Source organism: Chelonia mydas, chromosome 4 (genome assembly GCF_015237465.2).
Source record: "Chelonia mydas isolate rCheMyd1 chromosome 4, rCheMyd1.pri.v2, whole genome shotgun sequence".
Lineage (NCBI taxonomy): Eukaryota > Metazoa > Chordata > Testudines > Cheloniidae > Chelonia > Chelonia mydas.
In genome coordinates this window covers 75,625,764-75,645,296 of record NC_057852.1, presented here as the reverse complement: position 1 = coordinate 75,645,296, position 19,533 = coordinate 75,625,764, and the positions used below count along the sequence as shown (strand labels likewise).

Below are 19,533 nucleotides of genomic sequence, written 5' to 3'. Positions count from 1 at the left end.
GCACTGGAGAGAGGAGGGAGGGAGCTGGGAACGGCGAGGGGGCGGGGCCATTCGCTTAGCCAAACAGCTCCTTCCCCTCCCTGACGGTCGGGAGCGTCTTCCGGGTGGGATTGTGAAATTGTGGCCACGTGATTAGTCACGAGCTCAGGCGCGCGCGTCCCGGATGATGTATGAGTGCAGCCGGCGCGCGGTGATGGGGTGCGGCGCGACTGGGGCGCTCCGCGTCTTTCTCCTCCTCCTCCCCCCCCTCCAGCTGCTGCCGCCTGTGTCCGTGTCCGGGGCGGCGGGCCTGAGTCCAGCTGCGCTGCCGCTAGTCATCAACACCTGGGCGTTTAGGAAAGCAACGGAAACAGGTGTCGCTGGCTCCGGGCTTTGCCTCGTGCTGCCCCGGCTGGGCTGGCCGGCTCCTGCGGGCGGGGGCTGGGGTTGCTCTTGGGGGCGCGGGCGCGCTTGTTCTCCTTCGCACCTGTGCCCAGCGCAGGGAGCGGTGCCGCCCAGGGCACTCCCCGCAGCGCCTGGCTTGCAGTGGAGTGGGGTGGCTGTGACTCAAGTCTTGCACTGCCCTCCTTGATCGCGTGGGGGAGGCTGGGAAGCAGGGAGAGATGCTGTTCTCGGGGGTATTGCTGGTGCAGGTGTTCAGAAAGCCTTTGGCCCTGGTTGTGCACACAGGTGTACTGATAGAGCTAGAGGGGAGGTTTGTATTTTTTTCCAATGCTGATTTACCTAAACGGCTACAGTTGTTGTGGATAGACTACCCCAAAGAAGTTCCTCAGCCAACCTCTCTACGCTTTTCAGAGTAGCAGCCGTGTTAGTCTGTATTCGCAAAAAGAAAAGGAGGACTTGTGGCACCTTAGAGACTAACCAATTTATTTGAGCATAAGCTTTCGTGATCCGATGAAGTGAGCTGTAGCTCACGAAAGCTTATGCTCAAATAAATTGGTTAGTCTCTAAGGTGCCACAAGGACTCCTTTTCTCTCTACACTTTGGGGGTCAAACTAGTAATGGAAGTGTTCAAGCAATAGGAAGTGGAACTATAAAAATGTCAGTTAAACATGGGGGGGACGGGATGTTTCCTAACTTGAGCATCTGCCCCAACATTTAAATTTTATTAAAAGCTTTGCAAACCAAAGCGCAACAGGAGTGTTTCTATGTTGCTGTTTGTAACTATAGTTTAAAAAACCACCACCATTCCCCACCAATGTTTGAAACCCAAATAGCATACCATTAGGAACCTACACTTAAAGGTAATTTGTTTATTTTCCTTTTTGCATTTTCTCAGTTTGGACCATGAAACACCATAAATTGGGACAAACTTGAGTTTTTACATTACTTTCACTTCTAATAATCTGAATAGATATTAGTAACATAGGTATTTAAAAGTGTGCTTAAAATATATATTTTTAAAAAAATTCAGTGTTTCTTCAGAATCCGTCCCACATAATTCTTTAGACAGCAGCAATTCTGACCATTATTAGATTTTTCGTTGCTCTGTTTTACCTCTGTTAGGAGGTGTATATTGTAACTTACCCTAAGATGTGTATTGCTGACTTACTGTCGCCCACAAAGACAGCTATAGGTTGTAGAGACAGATTTAGAAAATGCACCCAAGCTAGACTACTGTAGTTTTGATACGAATTCTTTCTTGTTAACTCAGTTAAAACCTAATTTTGTCAGCAGTGAAAGATCTCACTTGCAATGTAAGGCTCTGTTTCTGCCAACACTTATCCACATGCTTAAATTGACTACTTTTGCATAGTCTCACCGAAACAATGGGGGAATTACTCAGAATAGTCAAGTTTAGGTATGCTATCACCCATGTCTAGTGGAGGTCACAATGGAGGGTGCCAGTATTAGGTCAGGCTGTCCAAACTTGGCAAATGCTCCAAAATTGGCGATATATCCTATAGTTAGATTTAGCCAAAGCAGCAAGGTATATGTGCTCCTGGGTCACTTTATTAGCTCGCCATAAAACCACTGACAGTCTAGCTCAGGGGTGGGCAAACTTTTTGGCCTGAGGGCCACATCTGAGTATGGAAATTGTATGGTGGGCCATGAATGCTCGCAACATTTCTGGTTGGGGTGCGGGCTCTGGCTGGGGGTGTGGGCTCTGGGGTGGAGCTAGAAATGAGGGGTATAGGAAGGGCTGTGGGCTGGGGGTAGAGCAGAAGGGTTTGGAGTATGGGAGGGGGCTCCGGACTGAGGCAGGAGGTGTGGGAGAGGGGGGCTCTGAGCTGGGGCTGAGGGGTTTGGAGTGTGGGAGGGGGCTCTGGAGGGGGGGGTGGTTGAGGGCTCTGGGTGGGGCTGAGGGATTTGGGGTGCAGGAAGGTATTCAGGGCTGGGAGAGCAGGAGGGGGATCAGAGTTGGGCATGAGAGAAGGTCGGGGTGCAGGCTCTGGGTGGCACTTACATCAAGTAGCTCCCAGAAGCAGCAGCATGTCCCCGCTCCAGCTACTACGCAGAGGCGCGGCGGCTCCGTACACTGCGCCGTCCGTGGGTGCTGCCCATGCAGCTCCTGGCCAATAGGAGCTGCAGAGCCTGTGCTTGGGGTTTGGGTAGCATGCGGAGACCCCTGGTTGCCCCTACATGTAGGAGCCGGAGAGAGGACTTGCCACTGTTTCCAGGAGCTGCACGGAGCCATGGCACGTGCGGAGTGGGGCAATGATTTGATTTGATTGGGGATTGGTCCTGCTTTGAGCAGGGGGTTGGACTAGATGACCTCCTGAGGTCCCTTCCAACCCTGATATTCTATGATTCTAAGCATCCGATTCTGCTCCCTGGCTAGAGCTCGAGGGACAGATTAAAAGGTCTGATGAGCCGGATGCGGCCTGCGGGCCGTAGTTTGCCCACCCCTGCTTTAGCTAGTCGTCTTAGTGCTGCCACATTTACCACCGAGACAAACTGGACTATTGTGTTGACAGGTTATTAAAACCAAAATTCACCACATGCTGAGTTCTTACAGCCCCCAAACCAGTCACTTACCACCAGGTGAAGGTCCACTTCAGATCTCACCAAATACAATGCTGCAGCTAATCCTTTAGTAAACTAAAGATTTATTAACTAAGAAAAGAAATGAGTTATGCAGAGGTTTAAAGCAGGTAAATTACATTGCAGGTGAATTAAAGCGTGTAAATCCAAAATGCTAGCAGGGATGTTATATTGGATAGTTTTTTATAAGTCTCTCTGATTTTTCCAAGTAGTAGTGGGAACCTCAGACCTTTGTTCAAAATTTTCCTTGTCAAAGTTCAATAGTCCAGAGATGTGGTAGGAAAGAAGAAAGAGGTAAAAGGTGCTTTTTGTTCTTGCCTTTTATATCTTGACCTCTCTTCTGGAAAAATCCTGGCTATTTCCTAGGTGCAGACTCAGCAGTTCTTCGTATGAATTGCAAATTTTGCTTGCACATTTTGGATGCTATTGCTAGGGTGTCTTCACAGCTCCTTTTGTTATTCCTGAAGGGTTAACCTGTGGGTGCTTCGGAGACTCACAACAAGTTCGAGTTACAAACACGTAGCAAAATGTCATAACTCCATACACGATATTGATACACACATTATTACAAGACAACTATACACAGCCGATTATAGCTTTTTCAGTACCAAACAAGGTATATTTTGTACAAGATTTATCACAGTTTTGCAAGTGGTGGTGACCATATTAGTGTAGTCGATTGCTTTCCCCATTATACAGCATCACATACGCACATAAATATTTGCAGGATCTGGGCCTGTGTCCTAATCCTGCTATTTGTCCAGAGGGGTGGATCTCTGCGCCCATGTGGGACTCCATTCACTTTATTGTGGCTTCACATACACTCAGGGCTCTGACCCCATGAAGCAGTTTGAATGATCAAGGTCTGTGGGCCAAGTTCAGCAGGGCCGTTTGTGTTGACTCACATAAGGCTTTTTTTGAGCCACAAACTAGATTCAAAGGATAGATGACAGAGAGGGAGCAGGGAAAAAGATGGTTATTTTTAGTGCTGGATAAATACTGTTTTTAGTTTCTGTTTATTTATATACTGTAAACACTGTTAGGTTTAATTTTATACCTGGCACGTTTTAACTATGGTTAATTGTGTCTGAAATGGCTCTTAAGAAATGCTTTTAATATAACATTTTCCTGTTTTAAAAAAAATCTTTAAATATGCCATGATCCTGCATAGGTACACAGACTCCATGTGGGCTTGGATATACCTGTGTGAAAGAGTTTGTGTGTGTGTGGCTTTAGTGCTATTCACGCCTTGGAGAGAAGGAGTGCTTTAATTACACAACAGTAAATTATTGTGTTTTTTTTACTTAGTGTCCACAATTATAGTGTATATCATATACTATAATTGTGGACACTGTTGCAACAACTCTCCACTCACAAAAATATTCCATCGCTTCCCATTCGGAAACATTAGCCAATTATGCAAAAAATGTTGACTTTTTATATCCCGAATAACACTTTCTCTAGTTTCACCTAAGAATAACAACACATAATACAGTTTACTTTTACCTGCCATACTTGGTGTAGTTTCATGTGTGTTTTGTTTTTATAATTTTAAATGAAATATTAGACAGTAATTATTTTCACTTACCAGGTGTTTGTGTTGATTACAGCGTGGTATACCTTACAGTCAGGAGGCTCTGAGCTGGATGCAGTGGAGAGAGGTTGTGGTCAGTGTGAGACTGATCAGTGTGATGGAAGTGTGGGGTTTGGAGGAAGTCCAGATGAACATGGAGAAACAACATTAGATGCCATGATTATGGATGGGTAAGAAAGTTACTTGGAGAAGGGAATAATACTAAGGATTTTTAGTAGAGTTCAATATGATGTAAGCATTGTTATATGTACCATGCCATCATGTTGATGTGTTCTATAGACATTACACTGCACTCAAATTCTGATATTAACTGATGTGTTCATGGGTACAGTAGAAAGAAGGAAATATCCAATCAAACAGGGAATAAATCGCCATGCCACCAGGATGTTTGGAAGCTAGCTAAGCATTTTTCTTGCAATCCCTGACGTTCATTTCAAATAGCCTGATTGCCAGATGGGAAGCTAAGGGATGCATATGGAGTTCCTGGGTATTGAAGAGTAGAGATTCTCCCTGAAAATTAAAAATAATGTACAGTACCTATACGACTTTGTCTAAAGAGGCAGAGAAAGGCTTACTTTTGCAGGATTGGGATATCTGGAGATTTAAGCATAAGCTTAATAGAGAACCATTTGCTCTCTAATTTCCATACAAATTTTATTTTCATGGCAATTCTGTGTTATGTCTTTTAGACCTTATTCATTGTTTAGGTCTGACCTACACTTTGAAAGTCTTACTAGAGCAACTGGTTTGCTTAGTGGTGCAATTATTTATACCTGAAATACTTAACTAGTAAAACTTGACTATGTATGCATTTATATCAGTACAAAGATGATTTCCACCAGTACAGTATAACGCACCTTTATCTTGATATAACTCTGTTCAGGGAAAGATAAAATGGCACAGCTCCTTAGTGTAGACAAGCACAAAGTGTCTAGCAAAAGATATGTCATTGTTTTATTATCCTCTGTTACTGTTTAATATATGCATGCCTTAAATAAATGCAAACCCCACACTTCCATATTCTTCTTGTTTCAGCAACACCATGGAAGTTGGGGCAGTAGCAGATCTCAGACGTATAAAAAATGCTATTGGTGTAGCACGGAAAGTGATTCAGCACACTAAACACACATTATTAGTGGGGGAGTCAGGTAATTATGTACTTTATTCAGTTATTTCTAATTCTTACCCTTGTCTTAATTATCACTGTACAATAAGGAGACTTACAATAGATAAATCTTGATGGTGGAGGAATCCCCCACATATATATTCAAATGAATGCTGTTAAGTAATTGAAAAGCATTTATCCTTCTTTAAGTTTATTAAATATCTACAAATTACCAGGGTTTTTTATTCTGCTATTTCTGCTTGAACTAAAACAAAGGGTTTTATGTTCCCTCTACAGACTCAGCTGCAACTATTAACTTTGAATGCCAGAGCTGTTTGCATATCACTGAAAATGCACATACTAAGTAAAGATGTTTTGACATAAGACACTATATAAATGGAAGCTGGCATATGCCAATATTTCATCTTAAAATACAAGGGAAGCTTTGCTAAAAAAAAATGAATGGCAGAATTGGTACTTAATTTTATTTCAAAGTTCATTTTCATATTTATTGAGCACAGTCGTTGTACTTTGCAGTTTAAAAACATACATGAAGACTTTCTGCCTCAGAGAGCTTGTAAATAAATCAGGTACTGTACAGCTTGGTACAACACACCACGTATTGATAAATTCTATAAACAGTGGAGGTTTCATCTTTTTAAGGTAACTTAATACTTTATTGGTGGATTAATATCTTGAGACTTTATGGAAGAAATGGTACTATGAAGACTTCGAATAGGGAATGGAAGATTGGTTGACTTAAGGGCTTTTTAAGTGTAGGGGGCTGCATGGAGGAAGTCATGAAGGCAAAGATAAAATTTAAAAAGAGGTGATGTGGTCAGTGACAGGAAAGGAAGATGAATTTGGCAGTAGCATTTTGGATGGAATGAAGAAAATGAGACAAGACAGAGGAGACAGTTGCTGTAGTTGATGCGAGGACTCTTTTAGGTCTGGAAAGGGAGGGCTGGAGTTTGAGATGCTTTACAGACCCTTTTGATTTGACCAGGAGGCAGTCTCTAGTGGCTGTGGTAAGAGGAGTATCGGTAGCATACAAGGGATTCAGGAGGGAATGAGTAGAGTGGGAAGTAAAGAAAGTCACAGTAGACTTTGTGCTTCAAGGTGAAAGAGGGGTTTGGGATGGGGTAAACTAAAAGATGTTTGGGAATAGCAGAGCAACCTGGAATACCAGGAATGAAGTCTGAGAATGACTAAGAATAATGGAGGTAGATTTGAAGAGAGAGTCAGAGGGGTGACAAACTTCAGCACCGTGTGTCAGAAGGGTAAAGAAGGTGGAAGGGGGGAAAAACAAATTCTTTGTGAAGGAAGTTGAGTCATACAATTTTCTCTGGAAGTGCTCAGCGGGATGAGAGCAGGGATGTTGGAAGCCAATATGAGGCATGACACTGGGAATTGGTAAGGCAAACGCTGACTGGAGAGGACAGCAGATTCACTAGTGTGTGGAGTTGAACTTTAATATCAGTGGAGGAGAGGAAGGCAAATTTCTGTTCCACACAAAGTATTAGAAACAATTTTAAAAAATTTGTCCTTAAAATGTACTTAGAACAAACTAGAATGACTTCTTGTAAGAGTTTTTCTACAAGATTGTTTCTGCTTTTTATCAAGCTACATCGTCCGATACCCGTATTCTACATATTTCAGCTCTTGTTTGGAGAGTAAAAGAAAAAATATTTGAAACTAGGATAGTCTCCTTAATTTTTCTGTCCACACAGAAGTTTCTTTGAATGATTGACAGAAAAAACACAACTGTGCCCTTAACTGTTCAGCATTATATAAAATATACTGTAATTGATAGTATTGTAATGTGTGGAAAGTACAGTATATTGTTCCTGGTAGTAAAATGTTTATGGGAATTCGTTCTGTTCGGTTTTCAGTATTGAAAATAATTGACTCTTATATTTCTGACTTCCTAAACAGTACTCTGAGTCCTTTTCAGTTTAAGTGACTCCAAATTATATCAATAGGGAGTATGATAGATGCTTTTTTTTAAATGAAACCATGCTACCTTAGTGCACATTACCCAACAGCTCCACTACAGAAGTCATAAAAGGAGGATCAATAAACATGAACAAGCAGACTTTTCTTAGCTCACATGCTCTCTTGCTTGTTTGTTCTAGATGCTGAAATGTCAGTAAATATCAGTAACTTTTGCTCATGAAACTCCCAATACATACGTAGCTTTAGAAAAGCAATACAAAATTAACTTCTAAATCAATTGGAAGTTTTTTTTGTAATATTTGGATAAGCGGAAACTCCTAAGAATCTTGTAAAACTATGTATTATGTTCACATAAATGTCAAAGGATTCAAGCATGGAAGGGATTGGTAATTTACAAATCTGTAACACAATTCTATCTGAATTTGATTTCTTCCAGTTTGCTAATTCCAAAGATTACTGTAACTAAAAGATGAATTAATAGCATTTTTCTATTTTTTTTCTGTTCATTTACTTTGCATTTGGCTGTGCTTTGTGGCAATTGCTTTCATTCTTTCTCCTGTATAGACAGTCAGTTTCCCCTGCTATTGATTTGTTTTTCATACTATGACAATTTTAAAAAAAAATTAAGAAATACATAATAAAATTTAAATTTTTAGGAAAGTGTGATAGTAAAGCCACAGAGGGGCTCAGGGGCAGGTATTGATATCTAGACATTTTTAAAGACTCAGATATCAAATTGATAGTGTTTTTGTAATTAATTTGCTACTTACAAATTTTTGCTTGTTTAAATTAAAATTTCCCTGTTACACATAGCACAATCTTGATTTTGGATGGTATTTGTCCTTTTTGAAAAGTTTTGCTCCTTTTGTAAAGCAACATGTCTGAAAAGAAAGCGCTCTCATCATAGTCAGAGAGAACGTATTTAAATGAAGAAACAAAAAGACATAGTAGATAGCATCTCTCCTCCTAGAAGTGTGGGATATAGTGCCCTCAGTAAAGGAGGAATTGGATGCGATGGTATATCAGAGATTACACTGATATGCTGTTTGTCTGAAGAAGTATATTCTATAGTTTCAGGGGGATGAGCTATATATAAACTAATATTTCATCTTGATCATAACATATATTATATGATAAACCTAATGTACTCATGCTACAATATTGCTGAATTTTTCTTTTTGCCTGTTAAAGCGTCACTGTTTGCAGAAAGTATGGGATTTCCTTGTGAAGATTTAACCACTCAGAATTCTCTTTCAATATATTTAAAGTGGCTTAATCAAAGCTGTCAGCCAAACTACTGGAAGGTACAGTATAATTGTTTTATTTTAGAGATTTGACCAACATTGCTTGTTACTCTTGACTTATTAAAGAAATACTTCATATTAAAGGAACAAAGAATGTTCCATTAAGTATTTTTTTAAAATCCTGGAATTCTTGCTCATTTGATATACTTGGGGATTGGAAAGCCTGTTTGCTGCCTGATTTGTAGAATTCTGTTAATGTTGATATTAGTACAGTGATTTTTCATTTCTGAATTTGGGAGAAAATCCTAACCCTCAAAAACAAAGGATGATTTCTCAGTGAGGCATGAGTGCAGAAACTTAAAATTGAGTTTCTAAATGAAATCCCTTAGTGGGAATTAAGGCCTTCATCTTGCAGGTATTTAAACATGTGAGTGACTTTTACACATGGAAGTAGTCCATTACAATCATAGGGACTACTCATAGGCTTAAGTCTTTCCAAAATTGAAGCCTAAATTGGTAGTTGTAGATCAGGGGTCTCAAACTCAGTTTACTTTAGGGCCAGTGCCAGTCCTCAAATCCTCCCAGCGGGCCAATAATGTCACTCATGCTGCCCAGAACCTGCCCCCCAAAACTCCGACCCCACCTGCCTAAGGCTCTGGGAGGGAGTTTGGGTTGGAGAGGAGGTATGGGGTAGGGGATTAGGGTGCAGGCTCTGGGAGGTAGTTTGGGTAGGAGAGGAGGTCTGGGGTGCAGGCTCTGGGATGGGGGAGGAGTGCAGGCTCTAGGAGGGAGTTTGGGGTGGAAAGGGGTGGCGGTGCAGGCTCGGGGAGGGAGTTTAGGGTCAGGAGGGTGGGTGTGGGAAGGGGGGGTGCAGGCTCTGGCAGGGAGTTTGGAGGCGGGAGGGGGTGGGGTGTAGGCTCGGGGAGGGGGGTCCGCCGCTTACCTGGGGCTCCAAGGGCGGGTGGGCCGGGGGGCCTCCATGCACTTCTGCCCCAGGCACCACCCCCGCAGCTTCCCATTGGCCCTTGAGGAGCACTCAAGGCAAGGACAGCGCATAGGCGCAGCACCCCCATGCCGCGGCCACAGGGAGGGGCCAGCAGACATGTGGAGCGAGCAGGCAGCTGGTACTCAGTTCTGCTGCGCTGCTGGGGCCCTGGGCCATTGTAAATCGCCTGGCGGGGAGTGCCTGGGGGCAGCAGGTGGGGCCAAGGGGAGACCCGGCCCCAAAACTGCTGGAGCCCCACAGGCCACATTGGGGAGGTTCGCGGGCTGCAGATGGCCTGCGGGCCATGGGTTTGAGATCCCTGCTGTAGATGATGACAATCATAAGTTAGCATGTTTGTCTCTGTGCACAGACTGTTACATGCTTGCAGAGCCCACTCCTCTGTAGATTGTTGTCTTTTTTTGTCTTATTTGTCTTATTTCTGAAATATAGTGGAATTGAGACAGTTTAATTTGGTACATACTCTCTTGCCTGTTCATTTACTTGAAAAGGTGTCCTGCCTAAAGTATTACTTGTAACCAAGTTTAGTCATCTTAAGTACAAGAGGATTACTTTATCTCTGAGTGTGGTACTAACAGCAACTTTGTTTCTGTGGTTTCTTTATCTTGCTGAAGAATGCAAACTTGTTTTGACCAAAGAATGAGTCTTGTGATTGTTCTGCTGCTTCTCTCTAATAGGCACTATCAGATTAACAGATCCTATACCACACATTACGGAAAGCCAATCAATTCATCTCTTAATAAGAATATCCATAGCTTTTGTAACTTCAGTACAACTGTGCATTAGATATCTTAAAATATTGTACAACAGTGGAATTTAGATTTTTGTTGCAGTAGTTTGTTTAAAATGCATCTTTACTGAAATATTAAAGACTCATATGAATAAAATATTGATTACAGAATGTAATACCAGATGCCTCAAAATCCTGTGGACCATACAAACAGGCTAAACAATTAAATAGTGAAGAATGGATCAACTCACAGAAAAGAATAAATATTCATAATCATGATACAATTGGTAACACTCTTTGGTTCTTTTATGCTAAAAGATGTATTCACTTTTTTGCTTCATGATCAACTCAGTCTTACTGAGTTCAAATAAATTATTTCAGACTGGTAGTATACCAGATATACAGCACCATTTTCAAGTGTATGTACTATTTATGCACATGTTGTAAAGGAGTTGGTTGCAACTCTTTAGTCAATTTAGGGTTTGTAAATCTAGAATCTATTTTAATATTTCCTCTTCTTTTTAACTTTTGATTTGAGCAACAGCATTGTTTGCAAATTTATATGCTTAAAATAGGTTAGGAGTAATATTCTTGTAAAGACTTTCAGACTTTACTGGTAAAGCATTTTTGGTTGTTGCATCGTAGGCAATTTTGTATGTTTATAACATTTTCTTGTATTTCATGATTGATTTTTCACGTTGTTGGCATAGCAGACGTTCCAGAACTGCAGACTTCGGAGAGACATTTCCAAATACCTCAGTACAGATTATTTATCTATATTTTGTCAGTTAAATTTTATCTTCTGCATTTTGGACTGGATCTTTGCCAGCTTGGTGATTGATTGTCATGCAAAAAATCTTCAAAATTTTCATTACCAAAGAATTACCACTTAAAATTTTAAGTGCTGAGACACACACACAAATTCATCAAAGTACTTAAGAACGTGCCTAATTGACTTCAGTGGGACTACTTACTGCTTTAAGAATCTTTCTGAATTGAGGTCTGAATTCCATAATTGCTGGAAGTAAGGGGGTGCCAAGATTGGTGGGTCATATGTTGAATATGTCACCTCTTCATTTGTACTTGGTTAAGGTAGTTAAGCTTTATTAATGTATTTTCAAGTGTGTGTTTATACTAGTGGCTTTTTGGACTCTTTAAAATTTGGATAAAAAAATTCACTAGAGAATTTAAATTATACTTATTATTGTTTTACCAAGAATGATTATATATGGCCCAATTTTCAAATGTTTTAAAATACCAATATTTAGGTCCCTCTGAAAATCACAACTCAGGTGTAAAACTTCATTTTAAAAATAGAGCCCTTACAAGGGCTATAAATATATGATCAGTTTTTATGCTGCTGAATTGTAACCAATGTTTTAACAAATATATGAGAAATTATTCTTGTTAAGCTTCACCATTGTTTAAATCTATAGGCATGATTGTAATTGGTGGTTCCGGAAATGTTGCAGTTGGGACATCTACGAATGGTGCAGTCCACAAAATCCAGGGGTTAGTATTTGTAGTTTGAGAAAAATACATATGGTATTTGTAATCCTTGATTTCATGTAATTATCTGTGTAGGTGAGGTGATATTTTGCTTATCTAAATGATCGTGTTTATACAGGGACTAGCACAACAGGGCCCCATTTTCTGGTGCATCTTTAAGGTGCTGCTGCAATTACAATTTTTAGTGGGCTTGTTTTTTCAACTTTGTGTATAAATATAGTAGAAGTTACTTTAGGCCTGCTTTTTTTTTTTCATTTTTAAATGGGAGCAAGAATAGGTTCTTTATGAGCATTGTCTAAAGAATGTGTAGATCTAGGGTTACCCCTTGCATATTTGATGTTGAATTGAGTTTGTTGCTTTATGCTTGTAATAGCCTGGTGGCCCCTTTAAAAGCTTTTTTTTTTTTTTTTTAAATGACATATGACCCATGTTTTCACTCTTGAAAGTTTAAAGAAACTTTAAAAAACTCATGTCAATGATAAATTTGATTTGGACTGACTCAGTAAATATCTCCAGAACTTTAGGAGTCACAACAGGATCAAGGAATGAGGGCTTGTTTACACATGGACCTATTCAGGACCTATTCCTGAATAACTCTGTATGAACTCTTATTCAAGAATGAGCGCCTTTTTCCAGATTTGCTTAATCCACCATCAAAGTGGACTAAACTGAAACAGGAACCTTCTGTATCTTGAAGGAAGAATACTCTGGAAGGCTGAAACTGTGGAACAGTCACTATTTCACTGGGTGATTTTGCTTTTTTCTTGGCAGTGTGTTGGAGTGTCCAAGAGTCAGTCCTTATTACTGAGAGTAGAGAGCTCTCATTACCGTGGTGTAAGATTAGGAGTTCCTGGAATATGAAACTGTAAAATCCTGGTGTATTCTCATTGCTGCTATTTATTTTATGTTATGTTGTGTTGTGTTTTTGTTTAAACAAGAACCCAGTCTAAGAATTTGCCTTTAAATATTGGGTCTAGTTCTGCTCTGGTACACTGATACAACCCCACTGGCTTCAGCCAGGTTGCACAGTAGTGTAACTCGGACCAGAATTTGGCCCATTATAACTAACTGTCTTCATTTTAACTTGACATGTTTTTTTTTCCTTCCTCTATATAGTCGTGTAGGGGACTCTCCAATAGCTGGAGCTGGAGCCTATGCTGATAGTACAATTGGAGGAGCGGCAGCCACTGGAAATGGTGATATCATGATGCGCTTTTTGCCCAGGTTTGTCCCTTTGGGGAAGATTGCTTACATTTTTGCCAGAGAATTCCTGTGAAACAAATCATCAAATAAAGTAATGAATTAATAAAATTGTTGGTTTTGTTGGCTGCTTAACATATTTGGCCATTGCTTCCTTTTTTATTCATACCAATCAACATGGCCAAAAATACCAGACTAGCCCCACATCCTCTCTTACAGACAACAAATCACTTACCAATTCTTTAACATGTTTTCTGCTATCTCATTGAAAATCCTGCAAATGTTGCCAAACCTGGGCTTTGACAGAAGAAATGAGTGGATTTCAGATCTGAATGTACTCCACCAAAAATGCTTTGTGTCCTACACTCAAGTTTCAGTTGTGGGAACAAACTTCTTAAGTGTTAGGAAGAAGAGAAAGTGGTCTCAGAGATGGCTATTTTCTTCACCATTGGAATTGTATATAGTCAGCATCTTACTTTGTGCCTGCTCCTTTTCATTTCCAAAAAATGGTGTAGTCTGTTTAAAATCTGGGTGTCTGAATTTTGCAAATGGTCTTCATGGGTAGCCTCAAATAGAATATATTGCAGTACTCCATTCTGGAGGTTACAGAAGCATTGATATTTACAATAGATTTCAGCTCACAAGATAATAGTTAAGATGCTAAGTCCTCTTTTAAGCAGCTTGAAGAACTGTTTGCAAAAGCTTGGAATACCAATGCTTTATGCATTCCAGTTTTGGGAAATGACTGGACTAGAAGACACTGTCTTTGTCCTTTCTGTTTGTCAGTGTGCTTGTCTTGTGCAGAATAGGGTGTGTAATCTAAAGCAGAATAGCTCTGAATTGTCAAACGTCCAGAAAACAGTAGTTATTTTGCCCCTTGATTTTTCACTTCTGAAATGTTGATGTATGATATAAGTTAATATCTCAAAATAATTGACTTACGAGGAAACAAACTATGGACGATAGCTCTACATTCAGATTTTTATCCGGCTCAGGTGAATAGATAGGGGTTTTTTTGGTAACTTGTATTTCTGTGACAGAAGATATTGAGTCCAGAGATAAGAACTTCCCAAAATGTGATGATAGGCCTCCTCCAAAGTGCCAGATTTGAAGCTCATTCCCTCCTTAGTTGAGTTTCTCTTATTGTAACAAGACATAGTGGCTTGATATACAGTATTTATGTTTTCTGAAATCAGAACAGACTACTCCTTTTAGGCCCATGTTGTGCTGTTACTCAAAATTGTTGACTTTTGAGATTGTGCATTGTGGAAATGTAGAACTGGTTAGCAGTATCGTTAGTCTAATGATATTATTATGTGGTGTTACTATAGATATGAAGGTATTTAGTTTGGTTTTGCATTTAAAATAAAACACCTTTTAAAAAAAGAAAACACCTTTTGAAGCTTCCTGGCAAATCTGAGACAACTTTTATAAAAAAAACAAAACAAAAAAAACCCAAAACACTTCATTAATGAGGAAAAACAGCAATTCAGCAGTTCTTGCAAACTCCAAGCAGGAAAGGAGTTGATCAGTAGCTTAGTCTCCAGTTTTGTATTTGTGTTCCATAGTAAATTATTTTGCTTTGTTCATATGAAGTGGACATGTAATGCCATATTTTTGTATCGCTAACTGAATACCATAATATCTTCAACATGGAGATTTGGCCAGTAGTTTTTTTTTTTGTTTTTTTTCCCCCCCCTGTACTCCAGTAATTGATTGAGTTCTGAGCTATCATATTTTAGAATGTCTATTTTGATTATATTCAGTCATAATGAGTGTAACTTCTGATTTGTTTCCTAAATCAGCTATCAAGCAGTGGAGTATATGAGGACAGGAACAGATCCAGCTACAGCTTGCCAGAAAGTTATTTCCAGGATCCAGAAGTATGCTCCATACTTCTTTGGTGCTGTTATCTGTGCCAACACAACTGGAAGTTTTGGTATATATTCCTGTTATATTTTGTTCAACACAGAACTTTGACACAGACGAGTGAAACATAGAGGTGGATTTTAAAGCAGCAGGCTGCAACTTTAACCAATGTTGGGGAGTAGGGGGAGCAAGGGGATTTTCCACTCTTACTATCAAATACCAGATATTTTATTAGGTCCGGAAGTACATAATTAAATGGTATCCTGCCAAACACCCCGTAAATCCAAGTTGGCCCTCTTCAGCCTAATATCTTAAGATTTGTACAGAACTTTCCTGGAGGAGTTAGTAAATACTCGAAACCATTTATAACCTCAATTTCTCATATTTTTATAGGTATGATTAATTTGAAGGTTTATAAAAAAAAAAATTAAAAATCCCAAACGTCTTCAGGATATGGCGTAAGGCAGTCTGAATGTGACTGTAACACAGCTTCAAAGCAATCCAAGATCAGTCATTATGCTGGGCATCTCATTAGTAAACTCTTAGATCAGTAGAAAGTAAAATTTGCTGATCAATATGGCTTATTGGGTAGACTGCTTGTTGTAGATCTTTGATCTCTCTTCTCACAGTTCTGTGTTTGAGAGATTATAGTTGTAGGAACGCATTACACTCATCACTATTAAGATATATTTTTTCTAATTTACATTACTAAGTTTATTAAGTGCACTACACTGGTAATGAGCATGCTGTTTCCACATGAAAAGTAAAATGCTTTTGAGAAATCTCAATGTTGGGTTAAACAGGTTGTGAAAGGAAATTACACCATTGTACCAGAATTAATAATTGGATCTTTAGAAGATGAAATATGACAGACATACTAATCCTATAGGGAATAGGCAGGTCACTTTTGTTTCTTTTTTTCCTTTCCCAGGTGCTGCCTGCAATAAAGTTCCAGGATTCACTCAGTTTCACTTCATGGTTTATAGTCCTTTGCTAAATCAGCCATCTGAGCAAGTAGTAGACTGCATTTAATTTTTTCTGTACAACTACATTTACACTTAAAGACCAAGGAGGAAAAGAAGGCTGAAAAGGCTCACTGACTGCCATTTTACAAAGTGTTTGCAGTTTCCTTTTGCACAGATATTTGAGGAAGAGTAATGTATGTGGAGATAGCACATATCACTCATTTTTTTTAATGTATTTTGTTTTATTACCATGTCACCAATATGTCAGTAAACTTGATCTGTAGTTTCTCAATCTAGCAAACTAATCTATTAATCTGGCAGGTTATTTCTAAATTCTGGTGGGCAAGTTGGCTTCATCTACAGGATGAACAAATTTGATTTTTTTTTAGATTCCAGAATACTGTATAGAGATCCAAAATATCTACTGATGATAAAGTGTGATTTCAAAATACTCAGCTGGTGTATGCGGATGACTATAATTTAAAATGGGAAATGCCTTTTGGAACCAGTCTCAAATACAGATGAAAGTTTGCACGACTGTTGTACCAAGAAGAACTGGAGAACAATTTCATATCTGAATGGAGAGCAGCAAAGTAAGCTTCTGCTTTTGTGGTGATGCTTCATCGTTCCATGATGTTCAGTCACAGTGATGCAGTATTACATTGCAAACGTTATCCTTCAGTGTCAGGAAGTTACTCTATTTTGTGGCTTTCTGTGACTCAGGTACACTTCCTCCTTTCTTCCTTTATTTCTGGGAACAAATGGAGATGTTTCTTGTTACCTTCCAATCCCAAAGTGTTGGGTAGGATCCCAGCAACTGACTCATTTTCAGAAGATGGCTTCCATACTGTGCTCTCCTTTTCACTTCCCATGTTGTGTTCTGTCAGTGTGAGCAGTGCTTCTGTGATCAGCATTCCATTGCCCCCTAAGCTCAGGTAAAGCACCCATCAGATGTACAGATTCCGAGCCCACAGGTCAGTTCTAGAAGAACTGTGGGTGGAATAAGACTGATTTTTCTGTATTAAGTGTTTCACTGGCCATAATTCATTTTTGTAAATCTCTTAATTTTAACAGTCCTTTTTGGTAGCTGAACCCCAGATTAATAAATTAGAGGCGATAAGTAAGTCAGCATGGATTTGTCAAGAACAAATCGTGTCAAAGCAACCTCATAGTTTTCTTTGACAGGGTAACAAGCCTTGTGAATAGGGGGGAAGTGGTAGATATGGTATATCTTGACTTTACTAAGGCTTTTGATACTGTCTCGTAAGCAAACTAGGGAAATACAACCTAGATGGAGCTACTATAAGGTGAGTGCATAACTGGTTGGAAAATCGTTCCCAGAGAGTAGTTATCAGTAGTTCAGTCATGCTGAAGGGCATAACGAATGGGGTCATGCAGGGATCGGTTCTGGGTCTGGTTCTGTTCAATATCTTCATCAATTATTTAGGTAATGGCACAGAGAGTAAACTTATAAAGTTTGCAGATGATACCAAGGTGGGAGGGGTTGTAAGTGCTTTGGAGGATAGGATTAAAATTTAAAATGATCTGGACAGACTGGAAAAATGGTCTGAAGTAAATAGATGAAATTCAATAAGGACAAATGCAAAGTACTCCACTTAGAAAGGAGTTGTTACAAGGAGAAGGGAGAAAAATTGATCTTAACCTCTGAGGAAAGAACAAGAAGCAATGGGCTTAAATTGCAGCAAGGGTGGTTTAGGCTGGACATCAGGGAAAAACTCCCTGACTGTCAGGGTAGTTAAGCACTGAACTAAATTGCCAAGGGAAGTTGTGGAATCTCCATCATTGGGGATTTTTAAGAGCAGGTTGGACAAACACCTGTCAGGGACTTGTCTAGATAATACTTAGCCCTGCTTTGAGTGCAAGGGACTAGACTAGATGACCTCTCGAGGTCCCTTCCAGTTCTATGATTCTATGAAATTCTGGGAACTGTCCTTCTGTTGCCTAAGTGTGGAAATACAGTACTTTCTCCCATGTTTCCTCACTAGTCGTTATGTAAAAACTTACACTGATAGGTCTCTTGTCTGTGGTCTTTGGATATAGACATTACTGCTTGAGAGGTATAGATTTGTTTTCTTTCTTTAAATTACTAATCAGTAATCTGTTGCAAGTTAGGGTGCACTACAATAACGCAACTTATAAAAATACTTCTCTTTTTACTGGCAAAAAAAATTTAGCTTGGGGTTTTTCGGCTGCTTTTTGTTTGGTAGTGTAATAAACTGTACCGTTTTCTGTAAACTTTTCCTAGCCGCAAGCAAGCTGCCACTTCAAATATGTCACTCCTTTAGTAACTTGTTACTGTTCTTGTGGTGGCTTCAATTTTTTTTTATTTTAAATTAGTTTCTTCTCCCTGGTTTCTCAGGTTGTGATAATACCTTTACCCATAGATGGCGCTCAACTACTCCCATTTGCGCAAGGTTTTAAATATTGATTCTTGTAGCATCCATTTTCTCCATTTAATTAGAATTTTCCTATCCCCAGCCTGCCACTTGTATTGAAAATTGAATTATCAATTATGAAGTTGTCAGTTCTCTTTGTAGGATGCTTAGTAAATGGAAACGCTTCCTTTGTCCTTGTTCTGCTCTGTGAGTGCCCTGTCCCCTACCCCCTCCACACACACACCCCCTTTGTAGGTTACACCTCTAAAGGAGCAATTGCATGTATACAATGGAATTTTATCTTTAGAGAACAAAATTATTTGAGTACCTAGGACCCTGAGAAAGTGCTATTTCTCATTTCATCTCCTACTACATCTCATTTGCAGATACCAAGTTTTATTTATAATGTACTGCCATAGATTTTTGAAGATCTGTTTTAAAGGACCTTTGATCTTCCTTCTAACTTAGCAGGCTTGCTGATCAATTGATTAAATCAAGAGCTTGAGATTGATAAGGAAATTTAAAAGGGAAAAAAAGTTAAAATGACGATATCATACCATAAGTATTTTAATTAGCTCTGTCTACTTGAACAAAACCACTGGGTAATGCAAGCTTACTTTAATGTATCTTAATTAATTTTTTGGTGTCCTTGAAAACTCTGCATTAAAATGGTCGTTGCCTTATGTTCTTAGTGTCTGTTTTTAAAATCTGGAAAAGCTTCCAGACAAGACTGGCTGTTGTTTTTAATGACCTGCTATTAACTGTTCTGTTGATGAAGTTCAATTTGGAGGATTCATTTCCTTCACTAGCTGTTGAATGTGGATAAAAAGGTGCTTTAAGAACACTTGTGGAAGGTTTTCATGGGTTTGAATTAATTCTATTCAGAATGCTTTTCCTCTGTAAAAGTGTCAATTCTCTGTACATCTTGTTAATTTTTATGCAAACAAGTAGTCAAAGGGCTAGATAAACAATAGGAC

The 19,533-nt window shown here is 39.4% G+C and overlaps 1 protein-coding gene across 3 annotated transcripts; it reads left to right on the top strand.

Annotated features, from left to right (window-relative positions):
- The first annotated feature begins 92 nt into the window (after positions 1–92).
- On the top strand, positions 93–19,239 carry AGA (aspartylglucosaminidase). 3 transcript variants are annotated; one of them, XR_006290742.1, is made up of 10 exons: positions 93–353; positions 4,596–4,749; positions 5,615–5,727; positions 8,832–8,944; positions 10,787–10,904; positions 12,054–12,129; positions 13,243–13,350; positions 15,132–15,265; positions 16,127–16,335; positions 16,550–17,680. XR_006290742.1 is itself a non-coding variant. In XM_043546022.1 (9 exons), exons 1-9 carry the CDS (start codon positions 164–166, stop codon positions 16,140–16,142), a joined length of 966 nt encoding a protein of 321 aa, XP_043401957.1. In that variant the 5' UTR covers positions 93–163; the 3' UTR covers positions 16,143–19,239. The 3 variants fall into 3 exon arrangements, 2 of the variants coding, with proteins under 2 accessions (XP_043401957.1, XP_007067137.2); XM_043546022.1 differs by having other exon boundaries at positions 15,132–15,209; positions 16,127–19,239; XM_007067075.4 differs by having other exon boundaries at positions 16,127–19,239.
- Positions 19,240–19,533: the final 294 nt, after the last annotated feature.